At 42.9% G+C, this 18,608-nt stretch overlaps 1 protein-coding gene across 1 annotated transcript in view; it reads right to left on the minus strand.

Moving 5' to 3' along the window:
* Positions 1–296: 296 nt before the first annotated feature.
* Positions 297–18,608, minus strand: part of LOC140727840 (superoxide dismutase [Cu-Zn]-like) — a 29,989-nt gene continuing 11,677 nt past the window's right edge. The window contains exons 4-5 of the mRNA XM_073045674.1: positions 10,052–10,169; positions 297–568 (exon numbers count right to left, since the gene is read on the minus strand). Coding sequence (XP_072901775.1) covers positions 458–568; positions 10,052–10,169 — 229 coding nt within the window. The 3' untranslated portion in view covers positions 297–457. The remainder of the gene's footprint in view (positions 569–10,051; positions 10,170–18,608) is intronic.

The following is an 18,608-nucleotide window of genomic DNA, read 5'->3' on the forward strand; positions in this document are numbered from 1 at the left end:
TAAAATGTTAAATGTTTCCTTATGCACAAGGATCTGCAGAATGTACACCAAGATCCCTCCACACTTTTTCAACATTTTCCCAATTCATTATAATAAATGATAATAATTATTTAAATTTGATTTAAATTTGACCAGTTAAATGCTCCAGAAAATTCTATGCTTTGTTTTACTCTTCTAAACAAAGAAAAGCATTATATGAAGGTCACACAGCAGAGGCATAATTAACAAAGATACAATTAAAACCAATATGTTTATTTGATGATACAAGAAACAATACAATTTACAATTTTGGCAATGCATTTTACACAAAAAAAAAGAGTTGCAATACAAGTTCAATCTTTACTCAGACTAGTTTCAACAATTTAATAGAAATTTTAGTGAGTTGCATGCTTACCTGGGCAACTGATTTAATTTAATTATTCAATATTATTATTTGAATAATGCATATCATGTTAATTTATTTATTAGCTATTCCAATGATACCCCAGGCTAAACCTTTTCCAGCATTTCCTCTGATAAGACTTTCTTCATTTCCACCTTTACCCAGATCATCTTCATTTTCAGTAACCTTCAATAAAAAAAAAGATAGTTCCACATCTGCAAATGGAAATAGTAACGTTTCTAAAAATTACTGGTGAAAATAGCTTAATCTGCTTTTTTTCAGTTCACTGATTTTTTGACAGATAAAAATCAATTCACCTATATGTAAAGTGTTTTCAAGTCTTTTGACACTGTGGCTTAAATATTCAATTATGATTTCACTTTGCTTTCACTTGTAATAAGATAGAGGAGGAAAGTGGAATTACATCTTTGTGTTGAAAATATTGCAGGAATATTAAACCATCCAGAATGAATCAACAAATTAGTCAAATGCCCTGTGTGCACAGCTCAGAAAGTGTTTAACATCCTTTGATGGAGATCACACACTGTGTGCATGTTCGGGAAGTGTGGTTACATTTTGGCTTGATAAATAGATTGTCTCCACGAGACCACAATCCCAGGAAATCTATATGCATACCCTGCCTGTTACACTCTAGCAAAGAGTAATTTTTCTCTGACTAAAGAAATCCCCATTCTGTACTTCAATGTGTTTTATACGGCAAACCTCAAAATACATTATTTGGGGTGACCCAGAGGCAAAGAAATAGAGGGCCACTGTGACATCCACCTTCAGCTGAACCAACAAGGTAAAGATGAAGCTTTGCCCAAAAGGTGCCAGAACTCAGTAATTCATTATCTATGAGTTCATTAAGGGATGATTTAATGGTCCTCCTAGTCATAGCCTTTCACACCTTTGCCATACATCCCTGTTCTGGGAAAGAGAAGTTACATTCAGATCTTCTACTTCTGCAAAATATAGGAAACGGTCACTTTCTGTTCTTTGCAGAAAATTATCTGTGATTGGTACAAGCCTCAAGTGTTACCCCATAGAACACAGAAAGGGAATGTTAGTGGATTAATCATTATTGCACATATGTATAGATAAATAATATTTAAGGTATCTATATATATTATATATAATTGTTGCTAGCTTCTGTAGTGGTAGCCTTGAAAGAATCTCTGCCCTCCTTGTTATCAGAAGCCAAGATGATAGTTCAGCCCTCTACAATATAAACCAACGTAAAAACAAAAGAGAGGGCATATAATAGAGCAAAAATTAATGGGAAGTTAGATGGTTGGGAAGCTTTTAAAAACCAACAGAATGCCACTAAGAAAGTCATAAGGAGGGAAAAGATGAAATATGAAGGTAAGCTAGCCAATCTGTGATGACAGTCCTTGACAAGGATGGCTTGGACCCAAATGCTGGAGTACTTGAGACTGGGATCGAGACACTGTCTCAAACGGGATTGAGAAACTGAGCACAAAACAAATGCTAGATGAAATCACTGGGAGGCTTACAATCGAGCACTGGACCTATATTCAGATGTTCCTTAAATACTCGAGTCCTGGTGCCCAAAACATGATTGTCAGTTAGAGGGAATATCCTAAGCCCTTAAAGAGGCTATGCCTGCTATCTGTTCTCCGGAGAGTTAGTGTGTTTAAAACCCAGAAGCTGGTGTAGTTCTCATAACAGGACCCCCTCCCCCACGGCTGACTCCTGAGAGCCTTGATTCCTCAGAGAGGCAGTAATGGTAATTGTGGATGAGAGTTGGAACCAAGATGTCTCTTTCTGGCACCCAGCACCTTTCCTCCAGTCTACTAGGTATTGCTGAATGCCTCAAAGAATACAAGTCCAAAATTCTTTTCACCATGAAGACCTGGTCCCCCTTGACCTGGCTGGCAGCGGGGCCAATTGTGGTAGGGTTAAGGGGCTGGTGCAGCCAGGTATTAATTTAAAGATGTGGAAAGTGGGGTAGATCTTTTGGGTCTTGGAGAGCTGCAAGGTGTAAGCCACTGGGCTTACTTTCCTCAGGATGTTCAACGGATCAATGAACTTGAGTGTCAACTTACTAGATTCCACTCAGGGAGGCAAATCATGAGTGAACAGCCAGACGTTGCCCAGGCTGCAATGTGGGTCCCAGACATCTCCTTTGGTTTGCCCTGGTTTTCGCTCTCCAGGTAGAGGACAGCAAAATCTCTCTTGCCTTCATCCATTTCTCCTTGCAGTGTTGGACAAGATCTTCTCTGACAGGGACCCCAACCTCAGTTTCTTGCTCCAGAAAGAGAGATGGAGGATAACTAAACGAGCACACAGTGACATCCCATGCGCTGAGTGCTATAAGATGTTGTGGGCCAACACTGCCCACATCAAATGGTCACACCACTCATCTGGTCTTTCTGAAGCCAGGTATCTCAGGATATGCTCTAAATCTTGGTTAGTCCACTCTTTTGGCTGTTGGACTGAGAGTAAAACCCAGAGGAAAGGCTTCCTGTTGCCTCTATTAGTTTACAGAAAGCCTTCTATAAATGCGGTGAGAATTGTGGACCACGATTTGAGATAATGTCCACCGGGAACCCGTGAACCATGAAGATCTGGTCCAGGATCGAGGCAAGCATGACTGCGCAAGCGCATGGAGGTCAGCCAGTTAGAACAGCAAGATGAGTTTAAAGGAGACAGCTTTATAGAGCGGGCAACAGAGTAGGAGGGCTTTGGTTCAACTGGGCTTCAGTGATAACAGGTCGAGGCGAGGTTCGTTACTTGTGTAGAATACAGACAGGAAGTACATGCGAGGCCGGTTTTCTGTGGTTGGTGTCAGATGTGGTAAGTCCTGGAGACTCCCAGCCTTCTGGACGGCCACATCTGCACCAGGTGCAACGAGCTGCTGCTCATTAGGAACCGCGTTAGGGACTGGAGATGCAGCTTGATGACCTTCGTCTGGTCAGGGAGAATGAGGAGGTGATAGGTAGGAGCAATAGGCTAGTAGCACACTGGGGCCTCGGAAGTCATAAGTGGGTAACAGTCAGGAGAGGGAAGGGCAAGAGGCAGATGCTACAGAGTACTCCTGCTTGAGTATTCTTGGAGGGGAGGGGAATGACCTACCTGGGGGAAACAACAGTGGCCATGTCTCTGGCAGAGTCTGGCCCTGTGACTCAGATGGGTAGGGAAAGGAAGAGGATGGCAGCAGTGATAGGGAACATTATTGTTAGGGGGTCAGACAGTCGATTCTGTGGACGCAGGAAAGAAATACGGTTGGTAGTTTGCCTCCCAGGCGCCAGGGTCCAGGATGTTTTTGATCATGTCCACGATATCCTGAGGTGGGAAGGAGAACAGCCAGAGGTCGTGGTACATATTGGTACCAACAACATAGGTAGGAAAAGAGAGGAGATCCTGAAAACAGACTACAGAGAGTTAGGAAGAAAGTTGAGAAGCAGGACCTCAAAGGTAGTAATCTCAGGATTACTGCCTGTGCCATGTGACAGTGAGTATAGGAATAGAATGAAGTGAAGAATAAATGTGTGGCTGAGGGATTGGAGCTGGGAGCAGTGATTCAGATTTCTGGATCATTGGGACCTCTTTTGGGACAGGGGTGATCTGTACAAAAAGAACGGGGGCCAATATCCTGGCAAGCAGGTTTGCTACAGCTATTGGGGTGAGAGTAAACTAGAATTGCTGGGGGGTGGGAACCAAACTGAAGAGACGGAGGAAGAGGTGCTTGGCTCACAAATAGAGAAAGCTTGGAAACAGTGCAAGAGGGAGGATAAGCAGGTGATAGAATAGGGATGCGCTCAGACCGATGGCTTGAGATGTGTCTATTTTAGTGCAAGGAGTATTATGAACAAAGAAGATGAGCTTAGAGCATGGATCAGTACATGGAGCTATGATGTTGGGGCCATTACAGAGACTTGGATGGTTCATGAGCAGGAATGGTTACTTAGAGTGCCAGGCTTCAGATGTTTCAGAAAGGACAGGGAGGGAGGTAAAAGAGGTGGGGGCATGCTACTGTGTTTCAGAGATAGTGTCTCAGCTGCAGAAAAGGAGTAAGTCATGGAGGGATTGTCTACGGAGTCTCTGTGGGTGGAAATCAGAAACAGGAAGGGGTCAATAACTCTACTGGGCATTTTTATAGACCACCCAATAGTAACAGGGACATCGAGGAACAGATAGGGAGACAGATTCTGGAAGGTGTAATAATAATAGGGGTGTCGTGGTGGGAGATATTAATTTCCCAAATATTGATTGGCATCTCCCAAGAGCAAGGGGTTTAGATGGCATGGAGTTTGTTAGGTGTGTTCAGGAAGGTTTCTTGACACAATATATAGATAAGCCTACTAGAGGAGAGGCTGTACTTATCTGGTATTGGGAAATGAACCTGGTCAGGTGTCAGATCTCTCAGCAGGAGAGCATTTTGGAGACAGTGATCACAATTCTATCACTTTTACCATAGCATTGGAGAGGGATAGGAACAAACAAGTTAGGAAAAAGTTTAATTGGAGTAAGGAGAAATATGAGGCTATCAGGCAGGAACTTGGAAGCATAAATTGGGAACAGATGTTCTCAGGGAAATGTACAGCAGAAATGTGGCAAATGTCCAGTGGATACTTGCGTGGAGTTCTGCATAGGTATGTTCCAATGAGACAGAAAGGATGGTACAGGAGTGTCGTGTAACAAAAGCTTACGAAAGGCTCAAAAAGCTAGGTAATGATAGAGATCTATAAGATTATAAGGCTAGCAGGAAGGAGCTTAAGAATGAAATTAGGAGAGCCAGAAGGGGCCATGAGAAGGCTTTGGCAGACAGGATTAAGGAAAACTCCAAGGCATTCTACAAGTTTATGAAGAGCAAGAGGATAAGACGTGAGAAAAAAAGACCAATCAAGTGTGACAGTGGAAAAGTGTGTATGGAACCGGAGATGGCAGACGTACTTAATACTTTGTTTCAGTATTCACTACGGAAATGGTTTTTGGCGATTGTAGGGATGACTTGCAGCAGACTGAAAAGCTTGAGCATATAGATTTTAAGAAAGAGGATATGCTGGAGCTTTTGGAAAGCATCAAGTTGGATAAGTCACTGGGACCGGATGAGTTCTACCCCAGGCTACTGTGGGAGGCAAGGGAGGAGAGTGCTGAGCCTCTGGCGATAATCTTTGCTTCAATGGGGATGGGAGAGGTTCCAGAGGATGGAGGGTTATGGATGTTGTTCCCTTATTCAAGAAAGAGAGTAGAGATAGCCCAGGAAATTATAGACCAGTGAGTCTTACTTCAGTGTTTGGTAAGTTGATGGAAAAGATCCTGAGAGGCAGGATATATGAACATTTGGAGAGGCATAATATGATCAGGAATAGTCAGCATAGCTTTGTCAAAGGAAGGTCATGCCTTACGAGCCTGATTTAATTTTTTGAGAATGTGACTAAACACATTGATAAAGGTAGAGCAGTAATGTAGTGTGTATGGATTTCAGCAAGGCATTTGATAAGGTACCCTATACAAGGCTTATTGAGAAAGTAAGGAGGCATGGGATCTAAGGGGACATTGCTTTGTGGATCCAGAATTGGCTTGCCCACAGAAGGCAAAGAGTGGTTTTAGACTGGTCATATTCTGCATGGAGGTCGGTGACCAGTGGTGTGCCTCAGGGATCTGTTCTGGGACCCCTACTCTTCATGATTTTTATAAATGACCTGGATGAGGAAGTGCAGGGATGGGTTAGTAAATTTGCTGATGACACCAGTGTTGGAGGTGTTGTGGATAGTGTGGGGGGTTGTCAAGAGGCTACAGTGGTACATTGATAGGATGCAAAACTGGGCTGAGAAGTGGCAGATGGAGTTCAATCCAGATAAATGTGAAGTGGTTCATTTTGGTAGGTCAAATATGATGGCAGAATATAATATTAATGGTAAGATTCTTGGCAGTGTGGAGAATCATAGGTATCTTGGGGTCAGAGTCCAAAGGATATTCAAAGCTGCTATGCATGTTGATTCTGTGGTTAAGAAGGCATACAGTGGATTGGCCTTCATCAATTGTGGGATTGAGTTTAGGAGCCGAGAAGTAATGTTGCAGCTATATAGGACCCTGGTCAGACCCTACTTGGAGTACTGTGCTCAGTTCTGGTCCTCTCACTGTAGGAAGAATGTGGAAACCATAGAATAGGTGCAGAGGAGATTTACAAGGATGTTGCCTGAATTGGGGAGCATGCCTTATGAGAATAGGCTGAGTGAACTCAGCCTTTTCTCCTTGGAACAATGAAGGATAAGAGATGACCTGATAGAGGTGTATAAGATGATGAGAGGCATTGATTATATGGATTGACAGAGTTTTCCTGGGGCTGAAATGGCTAACACAAGAAGGCACACTTTTAAGGTGCTTGGAGGTAGGTTCAGAGGAGATGTCAGGGGTAAGTTTTTTTTATGCAGAGAGTGGTGATTTCGTGGAATGAGCTGCTGGTGAGGGTGGTGGAGGTGGATACAATAGGGTCTTTTAAGACTCTCCTGGATAGGTACATGGAACTTAGAAAAATAGAGGGCTATGGGCAACCCTAGATAATTTCTAAGGTAAGGACATGTTCGGCACAGCTTTGTGGGCTGAAGGGCCTGTATAGTACTGCAGGCTCTTTATGTTTCTATGATCATCTCGGACATCTCCGCCTTTGAAGGTAGCTTCTCCAATGCAATGAAGTTACAGGGTTTCGAAAACCGATCAACAACCATATTGATGACCGACTTACCTTTGGATGGCAGGAGACCCGTGACAAAGTCCATGGGGATGTGTGCCCTAGGTTTTTTCCCCGAACAGGAAGGGGGTGGAGGAGCCTTTGAGATCTACTATGGGCTCCTTGTGCGGGCGCACACCTCGCATGTCTACACATACTGCCAAACTCAAGGGTCCTGGCGATCCTTGGATGTGCAGTCATTCTTGACTAATGTCCCCATTCCAGTACCTAGGACCAGATGAAACTTGGAACGAACAGCCAACCCAGAGGACCATTCTCAGGAACCTCTCCTTGTGTTTGGGCCTTGTGAACTAAAGTGTCAGTTCCCCAACTAATTGGCACTACCGCCCTGGCTTGGGGCAAATTGGTGGTAAGCTGTTCCTCTTGTTCCAGTTTGTTAAACTGGTGGGGCAGGGCATCAGGCTTCTGGTTCTTAGACCCCAGTCGATAGGCCAAGACGAAATTAAACCAGTTAAAAAAAAAAAGAACACCTCACCTGTCTGGAATCTAGCCTCTTGGCCTCCTAAATATAGGCCAAGGTTCTTATGATCAGTCCAAATGATAAAAGGGTTCTTAGCCCCCTCCAGCCAGTGATGCCATTCCTCCAAAGCTAACCTAACTGCAAGAAACTCCTGATTCCTAATGTTATAGTTCCTCTCCCTGGGATAGCTGCTTGGAGAAGAATGCACACAGCTGCAGTTTATTGTCCGAAGGTGATCGTTGAGACAAGATGGCATCTGCTCTGATGTCTGAGGTGTCCACCTCCACAATGAGGGGAAGGTTCCGGTTAGGAGAAACCACGATAGGAACTGTGGTAAACTGTGGTTTAAGCAAAAACAGCCTCCATTTCAGTAGTCCAGACAAAAGAGCCTGTGGATTTCTTAGTTAGCAATGTCAGCAGAGCTGAAGTTCCTGACAAACTTCCGGTAGAAGTTAGCAAGTGCCAAGAATTTGGACCCGTTTGATATTAGATAGTGGTGGCCAGTCTCTGACTGCCTGGGTCTTGGTAGGGCCCACCTCGAGATTACTGTTAGAAATGATGAAACCCGAAAATGAAAGAGAATCTGGGTATTGGAATACTATGCTGTAAACAAAACCTCTTACAATGATTGGACAAACAATGATTCTCCCCTCTCTCCAGTCCACAGATGGGTTATGCTGGGATAGCCAAGGGTACCTGATTATCAGGGCTATGAATGTAAAGTCAATAAGGTAAAAACTAATGTCTTCCACAGGATCCCCAATCCTCATCTAACATTCCACAATCTGTTGCCAGATATGCCCGGAACCTAGCGGTTAGTCGTCTGAACCAGTTGCAGGCAAGGACTGGCTCAACTCTCGCAGCTGTATGTCAAATCAATGGACGGTTTCTATATCCAGAAAAATTCCACTGCCCCCAAGTTCACAAAAGCCTTCACCTGCCTCAAGTTCTTACCCCAGGTGAACTCTGCCTTTAGCACAAAACTACAATCCACGGGATTGGGTGTAGAGGATTTTTTGATTGGCAAGAGGCAGTAAGTGGGAACAAAGGGCTTCTGGTGACTAGTGGTGTTTCACAGGGGCTGGTGGTGGGACCTTATCTTCTTATATTTCAATCATTTGGATGACAGAATTGATGATTTTATGCCCAAGTCTGTGGACGATACAAAGATAGGTGTAAGGGTGGGTAGTATTGAAGCAAGGAGGTTGCAGAAAGACATAAACAGACTAGGAGAATGGACAAGTGGCAGATGGAATACAGTTTGGGAAAATGTATGGTCATGCACTTTAGTAGAAGTAACAAAAGTGTAGACTATTTTCAAAATGGGCAGAAAATTTAGAAATCTGTAGTGCAAAGGGACTTGGGATCCCTTGTGCAGGATTCCCTGAAGGTTAACTTGTAAGTTGAGTCAGTAGTGAGGAAGGCAAATGTAATGTTAGCATTCATTTTGAGAAGACTAGAATATAAAAGCAAGGTTGTAATGCTGAGGTTTTATAAGGCATATGTGGGGCCTCACTTGGAGTACTGTGAATAGATTTTGGCCCCTTATTTAAGAATCAGAATCAGCTTTATTATCACTGGCTTGTGACATGAAATTTGATGTGCTGATATTGCAGAGAGTTCAGAGGAGGTTCCAGGAATGAAAAGGTTCAAGAAGTGATGCCTCAAACAGGTGGCATCCATCATTAAGGATCCCCATTATCCAGCACATGCCATTTTCTTATTGCTACCATCAGGAAGAAGGTACAGGCACCTGAAAGCACACACTCAATGATTCAGAAATAGCTTCTTCACCTCTGCCATTAGATTTCTGAATAGACATTGAACCCATGAACACCAACCTCACTACTTTCTCTCATCATGTATGAAGTACCAGGAGCATTACATTGTTTACAACTTGTAAAATGTGGCATCATTACTTTATGAACGAGTTATATGTACTGTGTTGTGCTCCTTGGTCCAGAGGAACATTGTTTCATTTGGCAGCATACACGTGTAGGGTTCAATGACCAAAACTGAACTTTAATTTGAACTATTTAACCACAAAATATAATTGCTGGGTGATCCAGTTCACTTTCAAAATGGAATTAGATAATCTTCACAACAAGATTCAATTTTATGAGTATGGTTCTATCCTAAAATAATTGAGAGGCTAGATACGTGGCTTGAGAACAACAAATGAACAGGAGAACCAACCACAGTGAACTGGAAATGCCCAATAAAGTCCAAGAAAATTTTTATGTTGTGCCTTCTGTTAGTACTTAATGGATTTGGTGTTTGGATAGACCTAACATTATTTGCAGAGGAGGGAAAGTAGTGACCTAAAAATCCTCCCTCTTCTCACTAGGCTCTCCTCCTTTACTGAAGCTTCACTGAAAATTATATTTAAAAATTCAGAGGTGCACAATTAAGTTTCTACTGTAATTTGAACAAGTCTTGTCTGCACTCCAACATGAACAGTTGCAATAACACAAAATACTTATTTTACCACCAAAGTGCGTCCAATTACTGAATAATTTCCTGCCAAACGAAGGAGTCGATCATGCATTTCAAACTTCGCAATTCCATCATCATTAGCTTCTATGTTACCTAGGTCACCAACATGTCTACAAAATTAAATATATTAAATATTAGTAATTACAAAGAAGCAAATGATAAACAGCACATCCACAACATATTTATGTAGTATATTTAATGAAAAGATATATATGAACAATTAGTAGACAAAAGAAAGCAATCCAATGACTCCTTGGAAGACAGGGAATCACTGCAACCCCAGAAATGGTAGGCAATGGAGAGATGCAAAAGGGAGGCCACACAGTATGGTTATGACACGTGTCACACAGTTCATCTCATTCACACCGTCTCTCTATCAAAGCAATACACTCCAGTTACATCTATCAGTCTCCTCTACAACTTTACAAATTTTTTCCTCCTAGCATTTAATCAATTTTTTTTCAGGGCCATAATAGAATTCGCTCCACTACACATGCAGGCAATGCATTCTACATTTCAACCATGACCTGCATCAAGAACTTTCCTTATGTCACTCTATTTTCTTCCCTTGTGGACTCTTGTCCTTGATCCCCTTCATTAAAAAGAGAGGCCTCCCATTATTCACTCTGATCCCACAGCATTATGGAAGAACTTGAATGATATTTCAAAGGAATGTCCATTGCGGCTGTTAGATAGAACTTAGAAATAGAAAAGAAGTGACTTTGGTGGAATTGTACTATTAAGCCTCCAAATCTCGGCAGGAATCGGAGGAGCAAATATATAGGAAGATTACTCATAGCTGCAAGAACAATAGAGTTGGAACAGGCAGTTGACTGGAACTGGCAACTTCCCAAGGGATTAGATGGGACAGAGTTTGTTAAGTGTGTCCAGGAAAGTTTTCTCAGTTAATATGCAAATGGGCCTAGTAGAAAGGAGGCAACACTCAAACTATTAGGAAATGAGGCTGAAAAAATGGCTGAAGTATCAATAGGGAGTGCACCTTGGGACCAGTGACAATCTTTTTCATTTTAAATAGCAATGGAAAAATACAGGGCTCATCCACAAATTAAAGCCCTTATTTGGAGCAAGACTGATTTTGACAGCATTAGGTAACAACTTGCAAAGGTTATCTAATCCATATCAAGTCTGTAACGGGTGAGTCCTGGAGCAAAGTCAGAAGTCAGAGGCTTGATATTTCTGAGCCTAAGAGTTCGGAGTTGAGGAATGGAGGTCCAAAGGAAGCCTATCTTGGGGTTAGAGGCCTGCTTGCATCTGTGTGAGGGGGTGGAATGAGAAAGGGTTTGTTTTGTTGTTCTCTTGTTAGGTCCTCTTGCCCTACGGTTTCCCAGTTTCTCCCACCTCCCCACCCCTGGTCTACTTACTCCAACTACTTGGTACCACATTCTCTTTCTCGCTGTTATCCTTTTGCCAAGCATCCTTCCCTTAACTGTTTTCACACCTCTCATTTCTTATCAGGTTTTCTGATGTGCAACTCTTTGTTTCCACCACCACCTCCCAAACTCTGTTGTTATCTCCATTCCTCCCTCCCACACCCAGCTCCATCTGGCCATCAAACACTCCTTACTTGGATTTACCCACCTTCAGCTTCTCCAGTCACTCTGCTTTTTAGCAATAGTTCTTTAAACTGGTCATTTCCCCTTGTGCTGTGTAGGGTCTCAACTCAAAGTCAACTATATCTCTGCCTCCAATGATGCTACTTGATGCTCAGATTTTTTTTGTTCCATTTTCCAATTCTCCAGACTCCATTAGGCTTGTCGCAGTCATAATTTATAAGTGACAGGTGAAGTCCCAGAATTTAGGCAAATGAGCAAATGAGCTAGCAAATTTAGACACAGTGCATCACAAGTTCTCAAAGCAATTCAGCAAGTTCAGCATAATGCTTGTATTCCAACAACTCCAGAACTGAACACTGTAGCTCATAAGAAAGCAACTTCTGATACTAAGAAACACAGATCTGTCCTAATTAAAGAGCTGTTCAATGTTCTGTGCAACTAGGAAATGTGCAAGGTACTATATTTAATTCAAAGAATGTTTACATTACAGGGAGATGCTCTACAAGCTAGACAATTTTAACTATTTATCTTCTAAATTTCTACTGGAGCCAGGGTCTATTAAAATAAATTTCATCTTTGGATTTGAAGCCAAATCAATTTCAGATATCATATTTATTTGAAGAGTAAGGGTGCTGTGTTAGCCAACATAAACAGTCTGAGGTAATTACAAATTCTGATCCATATATAGAACAAGTACAAAGAAGACCAAGCTGCATGTAGCAAGTGTGTGCACTCAGCACACTCCTCTATGCCAGTGAGGCTTGGACACCACACATCAGCCAAGAGGCTAAACTTGTTCCACCCATGCTGCCTCAGGTATATCTTGCACATCTCCTGGCAAGATAGAATCACCAACACAGAAGTTCTGCAGTAGGCTGACATCTCCAGCATCCATGCACTACTCAGCCACAGACACCTCAGAAGGTTGGGCCATGTCAAATGGATGAACCAGGGATGCAGTCCCAAGGGCATGCTGCATGGTGAGCTGAGTGAGGGCTACCACCCATGAGAAAGACCATGCCTTCACTACACAGGGATGTCTGCAAGCTCAACATGAAGCTGGTAGGCATCGATCTCAACACATGGGACTGTTACAAATGTGCCACAACTCTGAGGGGGCCGAAGGGTACAAAGTCGCCCCCTCCTTTTTGAGAATAGCAAGATCGCTATTAATTCGGGTCTGGGACCCAGGAAATGAGAGAGAATCCACAAGGTTTGGAATGTGTCCTGGCCTCAACAAAACAAAACCATTGATAACGGCTATTGTCTCTTGGAGACGGAATTGTGTATTGAGTACTGTACTATTCATTGAAGCCCCTCAGGGGACGACCGGAGTGGGCTGGTTGAGGGATTGCATCATCCCAACCTGATTGACATCTGAGACCCCGTGAGTAAGGATAAAAGAGGGCCTGGGGAACAACCCCTTAAGACGCACCAGGAGAAACGCGGGAAATCCAGTGATAGCGTTTAATAGCGACAGCCGGTGGGGGGCTCCTGTGCGTCCTTCCCTTGCCTGGGATCGGCGGGCTCACCACGGAAGAATGGTTTAGCTAAAGGAGAGGCCACAAGTGAACGGCCACACCAACGAGACTCCGACAGATCGAAATCATAAAAGGAATTGGCAAGTTTTTCCTCCAAATCTCTCTCCAACCATTGCAAACCCAGCGGTCCCCAAAGGCTGCAGCCTGCATGAACTGAGTGACTTTTATATTTCCATCGGACAATACATTATCCCCTAGACAATGATAGAGCTTATTTCTTATTGATTATTATTATACCCGCACCTTTAGATTTAGTATTGACGACGTATATTATCTGTATGTTTGCATTGATATTATTTTTGTGTATGTTTACTAATAAATACTGTTAAAAATCGTATCATCAGGCTTCAACGGACCTCTCTATCTTTGCTGGTAAGTGACCCAGTTACGGGGTTCGTAACAAAGTGGGGGCCTCGTCTCAAGATTTGATACCAAATTGGAGGGCCAGTGAATCGGGCTTTTAAGTCCAAACGTGGGTCTGGTTGCACGGGTAACCAGACGGGAAACCAGCAAAGATGGACGTTGACGAATTTATAGAAAACCCGACTCTGGAGGCGCTAGAGGCTGCCACAAAGTCGGACTTGATAAATATTGCGAAAGGACTAAATCTCGCAGAGGTGAGGTTGTCGATGAAAAAGCGGGAGGTGCGGAGGGCCATAACTCAGTACTATATTGTGAAGAACGTGTTTTCTGCTGAGGTATTGGAAAATATCCCTGAAAAGGTACCAGCTAGTGGGATGGCTCAGTTAGAGTTGGAGAAATTAAGGTTGGAACATGAAATTAAGTTAAAGCAGCTGAAAAAGAAAAAGCCGAAAAGGAAAAAGAAAGAGCCGAAAAGCAACGGGAGCATGAGCTCCAGCTAAAGGAGTTAGAGGTGAAAAGGGAGCATGCGCTCCAGCTAAAGGAGTTAGAGGTGAAGAGGGAGCAGGAAAGAGCTGAGAAACAAAGGGAGCATGAAATTCAGTTAAAACAGCTGGAAGCAGCTGAAAAGGAGAAGGAAAGGGCCGAGAAAGAGAAGGAGTATGAGGAGAAAGAGAAACAGAGGCAACATGACTTGGACATGGAGAAGTTAAGGCAAGAGCGAAGAGCTCAAGGGTCAGACTGAGAGGAGCGGTTTAATGTTAGTCCGGAGTTTAGGCTAGTACCTCCGTTCGAGGAGACGGATGTTGATAGTTATTTCTTGCATTTTGAAAAGGTGGCAGCGAGTCAGAAGTGGTCCAAAGATCAGTGGGTGGCATTGTTACAAAGTGTGTTAAAAGGGAAGGCACAACGGGCATATGCAGCATTGTCCATGGAGGAGGAGGAGTCTGAGAATTATGAGAACGTAAAGGAGGCCATTCTTCGGACCTATGAATTGGTACCTGAAGCGTATAGACAAAAGTTCAGAAATTTAAAGGGTGGAATTAGACGTATGCAGAGTTTGCCTATGAGAAGGGTGTGCTCTTGGATCGTTGGTGTGCAGCAGAAATGGTGGAAGAAGATTTTTGGCATCTCAGGGAGTTAATTCTGATTGAGGAATTTAAAGGTTGTGTTTCGGATGATATCCGGATGTATTTGAATGAGAAGCCGAATAAGTCCATCTCCGAATTTGCTAGGTTCGCAGATGAATATGCCCTAACCCACAAGACAAAGTTTTCCTCGAATAAAGGTTACCAGAGAGACTGTGGGAACGGTAGAGAAAGCCCGCCGGCTGAGGCAGAGATCCCGCCGGGAGCTGGTGGTAAAATTAAGGAGGAAAGGCAAGACGACAGGAGAGGTCCTGGCTTGACCTGTTTTAATTGTAGAAAGGTGGGTCATATTGCATCTAAGCGCCTTGCTCCGAGGAAGGAGACAGGAAAATGGAGAGCAGCAGTCCCTACAGGATGTATTGTGGTGATCAGTAAATCGACGAGTAAGCCCAAGGTAGACAGAATGCGAGAGGGGTCTGAGAAATGTATTTCAGAAGGAACCGTGTCTGTGAAAGAGGGAGACACACCAGTTCCAGTGCGGATCTGGAGAGACACGGGAGCTGAACTGTCATTGATTCACAGTAAGATACTAGATTTTGGTCCTCAGGCTGGAGAGGTAGCTTTGAGAGGCAAAGGAAAAGGGACAGAAGCAGTGCCCTTGCATAGGATCGTTATAAATTGTGAGCTGGTATCTGGACCAGTTGAAATAGGGGTGCGATCAGAATTTCCGAGAACTGACGTAGACATCCTTCTGGGTAACGATTTAGCTGGTGGTGATGTTTGGTCGGCCATGGAGCTGACGAGCCAGCCTGTAAGTGTTGAGGTCCCGCCCCTAGATTCAAAGATCTACCCCGCATGCGCGACCACTCGCAGCATGTCGAGAAAGGCAGCTGAGAAAGAGACCAGTTTAAATCCTGCCAGTATCGATTTGGCCAAGACGTTTTTACCGACCCTGTACCAAGAGGAGTTAGAGGGTGGTAAAATGGAGAATAGGAAAGTGAAAGAGAGTAAGGGAGAGGAGGTAGACCTGCCCTTAGCCAGGAGGAAATTTATAGAGGCACGAAGATGAGAAACAGATAAGGCTGTTAAAAGGTCCAGGGTTGGACATGGATGATCTGTCTGGTTTGGCAGAACTGTTTGAAGAAGTTGAAAATTCTAAAGGCGTTCCCGATAATGAAATGAGGGCAGTCCTAGATGAAAAGGATGCCATTACCTTGAAGAAGTCTGCTGGGTTGGCAGATGAGGTTGTTCCAGCCTGCGGGGTTGAGTTTACTCCGGAAGGGAGTTGCCCAGAGAGTAACTGGGAGGATCAGGGGAATTTAGAATTTGAAAAGGGTACGGATATTGAAAGCCTGGAAGAGGCAGATGTCCCGTTTGAGTGTGTTCAAGATGTGGATGCACGTGGTACTGAACCTAGTAATGGAGCTCAGAAAAAGTCTGAGGTATTTGATTCAGTTGAAAAGGAATGCAGTCCTTGTGGGTCAGATGGACTTGGTTCAGTGAAGAAAGGGTTAACCTTGGTAATAGTGGGAAGTGAGAATTCCCAGTTGTTTGTGTTCGAAGGTGTGTTAAAAGTTAGTGAAGAGATAAAAGGTGGTGAGATGAATATTATTATTGAAGGAAAAGGGAAAAGTGTAGTTCCTAAATTGAATGAAGAAAATTTAAAGTCTGGATTGATGTCAGCAGCAGCAACCAGGCTACAGAGTCAATGGCTTGGTAACACGGTGCCTGTGAATCAATTACAGGTTGATTTGGAATGTAAAGGTGCCCCACACACTATTGTTATTCAAGGGAGTGCTGTGAAGAGGCAGAATTTGAAATGCTGTTTGGACAAAGAGAGATCACTTGCAGAGTTTAAACTGAAAACTCATGCTAACAACTTGCTTAAAATTAAAGAATTGTGTGGAAATTCAGAAAATGGTCTAAGTTTGGAACAAATTGTTGATAAAATAACTCATATGAAAGGAGCATGCAAAAGCTTATTCCACACTAGTATACAAGTTAACCACGTGGGAGTTAACTGGAAAAGGGGCGAGGGTTGACGGGATGCCATTTTAAATAACAGGATCCGGTTTTAAGGGATTTCGACAAAGCATGTGAATAATAACGACAACCCCCATGGAAGATTGACTGTTAAGATTGAAAGTAAAATAAAGATTAGTGTTTGCATGAACTTTTGTAATATACACGTAAGCTAAGATCACAACTCTAGTTTTTGTTTGCTGAAGGAGGGGAATAAAAATAGGTGGTTATTAAATTGGAGTCTGATGCTACAAGAATTTATTAAGGTACAAGATGTTAAGATATTAAAGGAAGTGACAATGTAATCACTAACTGTTTAGATGCTGAATTGAATGTATAACTATTACTCTGTAGTGAAAAAAACTCTTTTGTATTGTGTTAGATTCTGAAAATCCTGTAAGACTCTGTATTAATTCATTTTTAACGGTGGTAAAAATCTTACAAGGAAGGGGGTGTTACAAATGTGCCACAACTCTGAGGGGCCGAAGGGTACAAAGTCGCCCCCTCCTTTTTGAGAATCGCAAGATCGCTATTAATTCGGGTCTGGGACCCAGGAAATGAGAGAGAATCCACAAAGTTTGGAATGTGTCCTGGCCTCAGCGAAACAAAACCATTGATAACGGCTATTGTCTCTTGGAGACGGAATTGTGTATTGAGTACTGTACTATTCATTGAAGCCCCTCAGGGGACAACCAGAGTGGGCTGGTTGAGGGATTGCATCATCCCAACCTGATTGACATCTGAGACCCCGTGAGTAAGGATAAAAGAGGGTCTGGGGAACAATCCCTTAAGATGCACCAGGAGAAACGCTGGAAATCCAGTGACAGCGTTTAATAGCGACAGCCGGTGGGGGGCTCCTGTGCGTCCTTCCCTTGCCTGGGATTGGCGGGCTCACCACGGAAGAACGGCTTAGCTAAAGGAGAGGCCACAAGTGAACGGCCACACCAATGAGACTCCGACAGATCGAAATCATAAAAGGAGTCGGCAAGTTTTTCTCCAAATCTCTCTCTCTCTCCAACCATTGTAAACCCAGCGGTCCCCAAAGGCTGCAGCCTGCATGAACTGAGTAACTTTATATTTCCATCGGACAATACATTATCCCTTAGACAATGATAGAGCTTATTTCTTATTGATTATTATTATACCCGCACTTTTAGATTTAGTATTGACGACGTATATTATCTGTATGTTTGCATTGATATTATTTTTGTGTATGTTTACTATTAAATACTGTTAAAAATCGTATCATCAGGCTTCAATGGACCTCTCTATCTTTGCTGGTAAGTGACCCAGTTACGGGGTTTGTAACAGGACAAAACAGTTGAAGACCAGACAGCACGGGGAGGCCAGTCAAAAGTGGTGTACAAAGTGCTAAGATAGCAAGGACCAACATGCTCATCAACAAGAGAGCCAGAAACGCCAAAGCTGCATCACCCAGAGCACCTTCCTCCATCACCTGCTGTGAAAGAGACTGTCACTCTAGAGTGGGGGTTGTACAGCCACTCTAGAAAGTGCAAACAGCCCCAAGTCTACAACCCCAGGAACCATCAGAAAACCGTCACACCATTGTCTCTCAAGACGAATGGATACTGCCGACAGAACAAGTAAGGAAAATGCATTAAAGCAATAAACAAAAAAAATGAAGGTTTTGTTTAAATAAATATTTTATAATAACTGTTTGACAAGGAAGAAATGGGACTAGATTGAGAAATATTTAAATTACACTTAAAAGTCAATTTTTTTTGCATGTGTTAAGATTTGGGTCAATACAAAATAACTATAATGATTCTCTTGATAATAAATGCACTTTAAAAAGAACTAAACAACCATCATGAATACAATATGAAGTGACAAATAATCTGATTAAAAGCACTGGTTATCCAAAAGTTTATTATCTAAAAGAACTTGCAAAAAAAAAATAAAAATAAAAATTGGCTGACTCACCAGTGATTTTTTAAATATTC

Source organism: Hemitrygon akajei, chromosome 5, assembly GCF_048418815.1.
Source record: "Hemitrygon akajei chromosome 5, sHemAka1.3, whole genome shotgun sequence".
Taxonomy (NCBI): Eukaryota; Metazoa; Chordata; class Chondrichthyes; order Myliobatiformes; family Dasyatidae; genus Hemitrygon; species Hemitrygon akajei.